This window comes from Echinops telfairi, unplaced genomic scaffold (genome assembly GCF_000313985.2).
Source record: "Echinops telfairi isolate 266 unplaced genomic scaffold, ASM31398v2 ScPeMD7_18;HRSCAF=68, whole genome shotgun sequence".
Lineage (NCBI taxonomy): Eukaryota > Metazoa > Chordata > Mammalia > Afrosoricida > Tenrecidae > Echinops > Echinops telfairi.
Window position 1 is genome coordinate 51,650,271 of NW_022103915.1, and position 10,766 is coordinate 51,661,036.

The window sequence follows — 10,766 nt, forward strand, 5'->3', positions numbered from 1 at the left end:
TTGAAACCCCCATGGGGCAGTTCTGTGCTGTCTCTAGGGCCAGAATCAGATGTCCATGGGTTTCCTTTGGGTTGGTTTATAGTCACAAATTTTCACAGGAAGGAACCTGCTTAACATTTTGATGTTTCTTTTTTTTAAACAGTTGTGATTTCACGTGCTATGAGAATAGGGTGGTACTCCAGAGTGTTTCCGCCTTACTCCATTTAGCAGCGAGTCCGCCTTGTACCATGAAGTAGGCACCAAAAGCATGGCTGCTGGTCGTTTCAGTGTACGAGGGGATACCCCCAGAAACCGATGCCCGTTTGTTTTTTGATGTGAGGGGGATAGTGCATTTGGAGTTCGTTCCACCAGGTCAGACTGGTAATCAAGCTTTCGATTTAGAGGTTCAGAAAAAATTGCGCAACAGTGCGACAAAAAAGACCTGATTTGTGGCAGACGGGACTGGTTTTAGCACAGCGACAATGCACCTGCTCACACAGCCATCTCACTGTGCCTGTTTTGAGCAACAAACAGCATGCCTCTCTTGGCCTCCATACTTTACTCACCTGACCTAGCTCCATGCAACTTCTTTTTGTTTCCTTGAAGGAAGAGGGACTTGAAAGGACAGCGATTTGACAAAGTACAAGAGGTTAAGAAAAAAACGAGGGTGGTACTGTCAGCCATCCAAACAGATGAGTTTGAAAAATGTTTCCAAGAATGTAATCGCAGATTTGACAAATGTATTAAGTGTAATGGAGAATACTTTGAAGTTGATAAGGTTGTTTTGTAAAAAAAAATTTAAATAGAGCTTTGGAAAAAATACCATTTGGGGGGGGTGGTACCCCCTGATATGGTTCCTTTTAAGGCTATTTCATAGTTTTTTTTCTTTTTCTTTTTTTTTTGAAAGCATCAATTCAGGGTTCTTTATTCAATGTCCAACTTTCACATACACATGAGATAATTAAAATAACATGGCTTAAGTCAGGCACACTTTAATCCCCATAGTGACATCCTTCACTCTTTAAAAGTCTTAAAAATATTGTGTAGTAGACTTGCTCAATGCAGTGTCATCTTGAATTTCTTTATTTTTTAAATCATTTTATTGGGGGCTCGTACAACTCTTATCACAATCCATACATCCATACATTGTGTCAAGCACATTTGTTGCCCTCATCATTCTCAAAACATTTGCTTTCTGCTTGAGTCCTTGGTATCAACTCCTTATTTTTCCCCTCCCTCCCCACTCCCCTCTCCCTGTTATTTTCTTAAAGCCATTTCTTACACAATTAGTTGCTAACAGAAAGATGTGGTTTTGTTACTGGGTATCATGATCAGTTATGTATGTACATAAGTGTAAAATATGAAAGCTTGTTTCTGCCTTGTTTTCATTTTTAGCAAGCTGCACTGCCTGCACTTTAGTTCGTGGGATTCAAACAAAGAGTGGATGGTGGATATGCCTGCGAATGAGGACATCGAAGCCCTCTGTCTCGGTCAGGGATGGGCCGCCGCCGCCACGAGCGCCTCGCTGCTCCGGCTCTTTACCATTGGGGGCGTGCAGAGGGAGGTGTTCAGCCTTCCGGGGCCGGTGGTGGCCATGGCAGGACACGGAGAACAGCTTGTCATCACTTACCACCGAGGTACTTTATTCTTGGTCCTCGCGCTTGAGGAAATGTACCCTGCCCTGGCAAACGGAAAGTGCTGGTGCTTTAAATAGATAAATATTTTTTGTTTGCTTTGTGTTATATACCTTCTCTCACCTTTGTATTAGCATTTGCATCAATGCCATCTTTGATTGTTTGGGATTTTAGTGTTTACGTTCACTCACGGCAGTGAAAAGAATCTTCAAGAATTCGAAGCTAGGGGCTGGTTAAAGACGCCTGTGTCTAAATTTTAGTTTCTGGTGAGCAAAATAAACTGAGTCTTGGTGTGATGTACTAAAATTACGAGGGGATCAGAAACACGTATAGCTGGGAAAGTACAGGTGCCTTTATTAAACAAAAGGATCCAAGGGTGAGGCTGTCCCCACACTCGGGCACAGGGGCACTCCTGTGCTGGAAACTAATTCCTCAGTGGGACTTTTTTGTCCTTTTTCTCACGAGTGCAGTTTTCTTAGAATTTCTTCTTCCTCTGCCTGCCCCTGAGCTAGAGGGCCCCTGGTCATCTCTCTCTCGGTCAACAGGGGCTTTGAGAAATGCTTTTTACCCTGTTTGTCAGCACACACCTGCCACCTAACTGAGCTAACAGTCTCCAAGATGCCGTTTACTCTTCCCATCTCATCTTTCATAGATGCTGGTTGCAACTTTAAATTGATTTTGTGACTCACAAGTCAAAAAAGTTAGATCACCTTGGGAGTCGCATCAAGGCCTATGCATCCTAGTGACCATGACTCTTCACAGTGATACTGCCTGCTCTGACCTCGCCCTCTAGCTTTAGAGTTTAACTTGAAATCTCTTGGGACACAATAAAAATTTTGTTGGCTTTTTCCCCCCTTCCAAACTTGCTTCTTACGTAGGAGCCTCCCAGTCTCAGTAAATAGCATCCTGTCCGTGCAGTTGTATCTCCTCCACCAACAAGCACGCCGACTCCACTCAGTTGTCATCTCCTGGTCGTTTGTTAGAGCCTTCCAGCTTCAGTTCTTGCCTCCTACGATCTGCTCTCACGCAGCCTGGGTGTTCTTTTAGAAACAAAGCAGGTCATGCTCTTCTTCAAGGCATTTCAGAAAAGATTGTATTTGCAATAAACATCGGGGTTCTTACCATGGCTGGCCAGGATCAGCGTAATTTAACTTCAGCCTCATCCTTAGCACTTTTAGCCACCCTGTTCTTGACATGTGGGCTTCTTTGGCTTCCTGCAGTTCTCCAAGCTCGTTCCCACATGGGACCTTTTCGACAGCAGCTCCTTCTGCCTCCTGCAGTGCTCTTCCACCTAGCATTTGCTTAGCTGGCTCCAACTTGCAGTTCACATTGCAGGTCAATCTTCACACGCTCCCTGAGGCAGCCTCTCCCTCTCCATTTTCAGTAGCCACTGAGCTTGACCTGTGTCACATTGTTTCACACGTATCACTTGTTCTTGTTCATATGTTTGAGCTTATTGTATTTCATCCCTGTTCTTCCATCTGAGTAAGTTGCTTGAGAAAGGTGCCTAGCACACAGGAAGCTCTCCGTAAATAGTTTTCTTTTTAAAAAGCGGTTTTATCGGCACATAATCCACGTAGCATACAATTCAATAGTCATTCATTTCAAAGAGTCGCACAGTCGGCACCACAATCCATTGTAGAGCACTTTCTTCTTTCTTGTACTCATTGTTATCAGCTCCCCATTTCCCCCCAACCCCCCTGTCACACATCCCCCAAAACCATTAATCCAGTTACTTTCCCTAAAGACAAGTAAATACTTCTTGAGTGAGTGAATAACCACTTTATATGAATGACCCAAGTTACACAGTTGTGCTTCCAATACCCAAATGTTTCCTCACTTTAGGTAAATTGTTCATAAAAAACAGTGCTGCTTCATCTAGGATTGATCACAAAATGAATCCAACTAATAGGAAATAAACTTAGACGGCATAATAGCTGGGTAATTTTTTATGGCTGTTGTTAAGTGCCGTTGAGTCACTTGCGCCCCTTAGTGACCTTGTGCACAGCGGAAGGAAACACTGCCCTGGCCTGCGTGATCCTCGCACCATTGCAGGCAGTTTGTGAGTCTGTCTTGTCGAGTGTCGTCCTCCTCTTTGCTCCTGCTCTCCTTTACCAGCATGATGTCCTTCTCCGGGGCGGGGCTCTCCTGACCGCATGCCCAACGTATGTGAGATGAAGTCTGGCCGTCCTTGTTTCTAAAGAGCATTCTGGCTCTACTTCCAAGACAGGCTTGTTTGTTTAGCAGTCCATGGTACTTTTCATATTCCTCGCCAGGACCAGGATTCAAATGCACTGATTCTTCTTTGGTTTTCCTTATTCAGTGTCTGTCCCAACTATCGCATGCGTATGAGATGATTGGAAACATCATGGCTTGGGTCAGGCACATTTCGGGCCCCAAAGTGACATCTTTGGTCTTACACACTTTGAAGAGGTCCTTGTGCAGCAGATTTGCCCGATACAGTGCATCGTTTGATTTCTTGACTGTTGAATCCATGAGTATTGATTGTGGATCTCTTCTCGGTTTATCATGATGTTACCTATTGGTCTAGTTACACGGATTTTTAATTTTTGATTCCTGATGTATGTTTATGTTTTCTCACCAGGCACAGGCTTTGACGGGGATCAGTGTCTTGGAGTTCAACTTCTGGAGGTGGGGAAAAAGAAAAAACAGATCCTGCATGCTGACCCTCTCCCCCTTTCAAGGAAATCCCACCTTATGTGGCTTGGATTTTCAGCTGAAGGCAAGAGACCGTTCTTACTTTATGCATACTGCAGATGTGGTTAGGTAAAGTAGCTGTTGTTTTCTATAGGAGATCGCTTCTCGAGAATGTTGTAGACAGTTTACAAAGAGGGAAATAGATTTTTGTTGACGTGCTTGTGAGATAGCAAGGAGGAAACGATCGTCAGTGGTAATGTGTGGCTTTCCCAGCAGGTTCTAGAGAGAGTAGATGGGACGTAAGCTTACCTGTTTTCTCTTGATAAGGATTGCTGGGACAGGACAGGAATAGTCTAGGCCAGGGGTCAGCAAACTTGAAATTGGAAGAGCCGATCCTGTCCCTCACAACAATTTAAAATTCGAAAGCCATAAATATATTTTTGCAAATGAAATCAACATCTGAATAAAATCCTTAAATTTTTTTCAATTTTACTTAAGAGGCATCTGTGGCTGGAGAGTCGCATTTTGTGGAACCATGGTCTGGGCCAAGATAGAGGTAGAGGAGGAAGAAGAGTCCTGGAGACAAATTTTCATGACATTCCTGGTCATTTACCTGTGTTTGCCTCTTACTGGGAAGCTTCCGCATTCCTGTGTCATTTTTAAAAACTGGAATTGACTTTAAGAATACTACTGCTAAATTCCAGCAGGTGGCACAGTTTTCACTGACACGGTCTGGTTTTCCCTTTGGGTAGATCTTAGGTCTGTCACATGCGATGTTATTTCATCTCCAGCGGGGACTTAGTCTATGCACTGATGACGTTTCTTAAGAAATTATCTCAGATTTTGCTCTTTGTTCTGTTATGGTGTTACTGGTAAAATGAAAGCGGATTTGCTGGTCTATATTTTTGAGTAGAGTTTATGTAACGAGTGTGCAGCTCTGTCTCCACATAAGTTCTTGTTTTCTTGGTGTCCAGGTACCCCCTGCTACGTGGATTCAGAGGGCATCGTCCGAATGCTGAACAGGGGACTTGGGAATACCTGGACTCCCGTGTGTAACACCCAAGAGCACTGCAAGGGCAAGTCTGACCACTACTGGGTGGTCGGTGTCCATGAAAATCTCCAGCAGCTGAGGTAGGCTATCTGAAAGTGGTGCCCAGCGTTCACTCTGTGTAAAAACTACTTTCAAATTATCTTGTAATTATTTTCTTTTTCTTACCCAGCAGTTTTATTGGCACATAATTTTCAGATCATACAATTTAATAGTTTAATCATTCAATCATATCAATTTTAGAAGATTCTCCGTGACCCCCCCATGGGTAAATTGCCTTTAAAATGAGTTGTGCAAGCACAATCCATTCAAGTGCGCCGTGTCTCTTCCCGCCTCATAGATGTTTGTCTGTCATCAAATTAGGAGTTTACTTAGATTCACTTTGAAGTTTTTAACCTGTTCCATGACTTGAAATTGACTCAGGGCAATAGAAATTGAGTGTATTAGTGTGACCTTTGTGTCACTTAAGGCAGGCATGGAGGTGGGTGCTGTTTCTAGGTGAGCATGGCATTTTGTCTTTTAAACTGTGATTTCGAATGGAATGCCTATCACTCAGCTCCCCTTTGAGATTTCTGCCCTGATTATTATAAGGGAGAAGGCTGGTGGAAATTACTGCAATACATAATGGACTACAGATGTAGACTCTATGCCTGTATGATCTCATCTCTATTCTATAGAAAATTTCCCTTTTTTTCATACCTGCTATCTTTTTGGTTAAAGCAGCAGTTCTCAACCTGTGGGTTGCGACCCCTCGGGGAGTCGAACAACCCTTTCACAGGGGTCAGCCAGTTCATAACAGTAGCAAAATTACAGTTATGAAAATAATTTTATGGTTGGGGGTTCACCACAACATGAACTGTATTAAAGGGTCACGGCATTAGGAAGGTTGAGGATCACTGGTCTAAAGATTGTCAGCAACATTATATAGTTATTTGGTGAACAAAGAGCCCTCTGCTTTCGTGTAACTTGTAGTGTAGAAAGGTGATAAACAAGTACAATAATAATTATCCAAAAAGTTAACTTTGGATAAGTGCCAGTAGGTAATCTAAGCAGACCCAGGAAGGGGTATTCTACTTGGGGTGATTCTGAGAAACTCTTGGAGAAGGTAGCATTAACATGGCACCTGAAGGCAAAGACGTCTGTTAGGGAAGAGTGGACTACTTTGAGGACATGTCCTACAGATCAGCTCTTGCCATCATTGTGTGCCTTCTAGTAGATTCCGCTTCATAGCAACCTTCTAGAACAAGTCAGAACGGCCCATAGGGCATCCAAGGCTGTAATCTTTACTGGATCCTTTAGAAGAGATGGCTTCTTATTCAAACCACCAACCATTGGATTAGAAGCCAAGTGCCTAACACGGTCTACAGGTGATTGGTGTGTGCATTAGAGCTTGCCAAATGTTACTGCTAGCATATGTGGAAAGTGATAGATGTAAAAAGTTATTGACTTTGAGATTCCTGGCATTAACAAAAGACTGGAAACCTAAATTTCCATTTGTAGAGGAATAGAGAAATATGTCCTATACATGTAAATGGGACTATGTAGCTTTTTAAAAAGGCAAATTCTGTTTCTGATTGGAAGTTGTGCCAAAAATATATAAAGAACTTTTATAATTCAGTGATAAAAGGACAGACAACCCAATTTAAAGATGAGTCAGTGATCTGAGTAGATATTTCTCCAAAGAAGAAATGGCCAATAAAAGCAGGAAAATAGGGTCAATGTCACTGGTTAGCAGGGTAAGGATCTGCAAAGTCATAAGGAGATACCGCTTCATGCCCACTGGTCAAGGTGTCATAAAGTGAGTAATAGTAAGTATCGGCAAGGAGGCGATTGAACCTTCAGACATTGGAACCTTCATACGTTGCTGGGAGGAATTTCAAATAGAGTAGTTTGGGGCTTTCTCAAAAGTCTAAATGATTGCCATATAAGCCAACAATTAGTTCCACTTCTAGAATTGAAGACATACATACAGAATTGAAAAAATCCAAAACTTGTACATGCCTGCCATGGCAGCATTATTCATAGTCGTCCAAAAGTGAAAATGCAAGTACCCATCAACTGATGAATGGGTAAACAGTACATTCCATAATACTGAGGAACAGCGGTTCTCAACCTGGGGGTCGAACGACCCTTTCACAGGGGTTGCCGATTCATAACAGTAGCAAAGTGACAGTTATGAAGTAGCAACGAAATAATTTTATGGTTGGGGGGGTCACCACAAATGAGGAAGTATATTAAATGGTCGTGACATTAGGAAGGTTGAAAACCACTGCTGTAGAATATTCTGTTATAAAAAGGCCTGAAGTACTGCTACATGCTATAACATGTCTGTATAGCACATTCAAAATCAGCCCTGAAAACGTTATTCTAAGTGAAAGGAGCCAAACATAAAAAATTTTTTAAAATACCTATTTCAAGATTTTATGTATGTGAACTGTCCAGAAAAGCTGATCCAGACAGAGAAAGCAGATCCGTGGTTGTCGGGGGCCGGGGGAAGAGGATAGGGAGTAGCTGCTATTGGCTATTGGGTTTCTTTGGGGCTGATGAAGTGTTTTGAAATTAAATGTTGGTGATGGGTACACAGTTCTGAATGTACTAGAAACCACTAAATTGTGCACTCTTATGTATAATGCAGCTGTGATACACTATGCCAACTCATATCTCAATGCAGTGGTTAATCTTTTGTGAAAAAAAGGTGTGGGCCCTAGTGATGTGGAAAGATCTGTAAGGTATGTTCTGTGAAAAGCAGCATTTATGTACAAACAAGGGGAGAGAGAATAAGAATATATCATTGTATTTGCTTATACGTGCAAAATAATTCCCCGAAGAATGAAAACTAACAACTAGAGTCACCCTAGTGGAGAGAAACTCAGTGAATGGTGTAGGAGGAGACTTTATTCCTCTTTGTATTTTTTGAACATGTAAATGTAGTATTTGTTCAAAAATAAATTGACCTTTTTTTAAAAAAATGAAAGAATTCAGTCATCTGAATAAGATAAGCTAGCGGTCAAGTTTAAGAAGACTTCTTAATTTGGCTTCCTAGATGATATGACTGACCCTTATGAATATGATGGTAGTGTCATGATAAAATGTCAGGTGCCAGATTGGGTAAGCTTAGCACTTGGGAGGTAAGAAGTAGCCAGAATACAAAGATCGCTCTTGGGGAGTTTGGTCATGGAGAGGAGCAGAGACACAGAATGCTATCTAGAGGAGCAAGAAAAGCTACGGATTATTTAGCTTGGATGAATCTAGAGCATTTTTGAAAACTGTTGGCAATGAATTCAGTTGATTGGCTAAGATTGACAGTATAAAATAAAGGAGACAGCCAGAGTAATAAACTCTTACAGAAGGGACGGTCGATCTTGGACCATATTTCTAAAATGTGAAGATAGATATTTTTATTGGCTGTCATGAGAGAGAAGAATAAGGTGACCCCGATACTGGTAGATTTGGTAGTGGAAAGATAAGTGGGATTCCTATTCAGTAGCATGTTTTGTCAGTGGGTTGTGAAGCAAAGTTGGGGAAATTTATGAACGCAGTTGTTGGCGGTATGGGATGTTTGAGAAGTAGTTTCATAGACTGCAAAATTGAACTTTTTAGTCAAGAGCATTAGGGGAATTGCTTGCATAGTTTCTGCATATCATTTTATTTAGTATCTATCTGAAAGACTCTGTTGTTAACTGTTTTTAACAATTCTTAGGGTGTAGGTTAGGCTCAGGAAATTCATGTCCATTTCCAGGGGTCAGACTATTATAAAGTGATTCAAATGAAATAATTGACATTCTGTTTTTAAGAAGTGATTAAGTGCAGACCTAAAAAGGATTTTACTGCTCCATCAATACTTAGCCAAGTAAGATGATTCATTTTTAGGGATCTTAAAAGTGTGTGAAATTATTATTTTTTCTTTTTTCAGTTAGTGTTACAGGTATTTCATCTATCTCAAATTTGAACCCCTAATAAACTATGTAACTGCCTTTCTTAATCTGCTTTTCAGTTAAGATCTGTGAAGGATTTTAATTCTCTTTAAAAGCTGTGCTAATTGCTCCATGTATAATATTTAAGTATTAAATTCAACTTCGAATAAAGAAGTAATGGACTTGAAATTATAGCATTTAGGCGTAGAAGGATTTTTAAAAATTGCCTAGGGCAGTGGCACCTGGCATTTTAAAATGTAAGAGCCCTTATGAATGGATGTCAGAACATGTCCTAACCCCCAATAGTAGCTGTATGTTTGTAGTATCCTTGGATGGAAAAGCATATCCATAACGATGCAAAGCTTCCCTGAATTTAAGAATTCTATTTTGAAGCAAATTCCTGTTTCCAAATCATATCTACATGCAAGTGAAAATTCTGGTACATAAATTGGAAGCTATTTATTCCATCTACAGACAATTTGCGGTGTCTGTTGTAGACTGCTGTAATAGAAGTGCCCTAACCTGGCTTTCATGGATAGAAATTTACTTGCTCACGTGTTAGGAGGTGAGAGGTTGGAATTCACACCCCCAGTGCCATGACCTCATTAATAGACAAAGAAAACCGTGTTTCTAAATGAGATTACATCCACAGGCATAGGCTTTAGGATTCCACCATGGATTTTGAGGGGACACGCTGCAGCCTCTAACAAGCAGTACCTGTGCTAATGCATAAACCCTTTGTAATAGGTCGGCAGCCCCACGGGGGATGGGCACAGAGGATGGGAACAGCTGGAGGCTTGCTCATTTCCTCACCTGCTCCCCAGCTCTTTCCCCGTGTTTTACTCACGAGAACATGGAAGTTTGAGAAGATTAAGTACCTTGTTTGGATCACGAGTAGTTAGTGGCAAACAAACTATTTTGTTTTTTGCATTGAATTATAGGAACAGTGGGAGTCATTGATAAGTAGAATGGAAGAATAAGCACATCTCCCTGAGGGACCAGCTTATTGTGGGAGGATAATTGAATGACTTGAGTGGAGTCTCAGCAGAAATTTGTTCACTATGCAGTTGGTTTCAAAACCAGGGATCTACTTTGAAACAGTAAGAGGGTCGACTGAGAAATCTGCTCCTATATCTCTTTTTCCTTTTTTGCATAGTATGATATGTCGATTTCAGGACACTTTCCTCCTTTTCCTGGCTTTATTCAGAAAGAGTAAACTTTAAAAAGATCATTTTCAAAGATTAGAAACTGTATTTGTCAGTGTGCTTAACTTTGCTTTTCATTCCAGCTTTGCTTACATGGGAGTTCTTCAAAAAGTGGGTGGAAAATTGCCCCCTTGACAGGTTGACAGATGATTAATTTTCTTCCCAGACATGAAGGTCTAGAAAGGAAGATTCTATGAGCACTTTTAATAGCCTGCTGTGTGTTTAGTGAGACTTAGCCTATCCTGGCTATCAAGAAGTTTATTCTTTTTTTTCTTAAATCATTTTATTGGAGGCTCGTACAACTCTTATCACAATCCATCCATCCATC

The 10,766-nt window shown here is 41.2% G+C and overlaps 1 protein-coding gene across 1 annotated transcript in view; it reads left to right on the forward strand.

Moving 5' to 3' along the window:
• The window catches only part of WDHD1 (WD repeat and HMG-box DNA binding protein 1), a 64,728-nt gene that overhangs the window by 31,061 nt on the left and 22,901 nt on the right, over nt 1–10,766 (forward strand). The window contains exons 14-16 of the mRNA XM_004698603.4: nt 1,375–1,616; nt 4,219–4,356; nt 5,246–5,402. Coding sequence (XP_004698660.1) covers nt 1,375–1,616; nt 4,219–4,356; nt 5,246–5,402 — 537 coding nt within the window. The remainder of the gene's footprint in view (nt 1–1,374; nt 1,617–4,218; nt 4,357–5,245; nt 5,403–10,766) is intronic.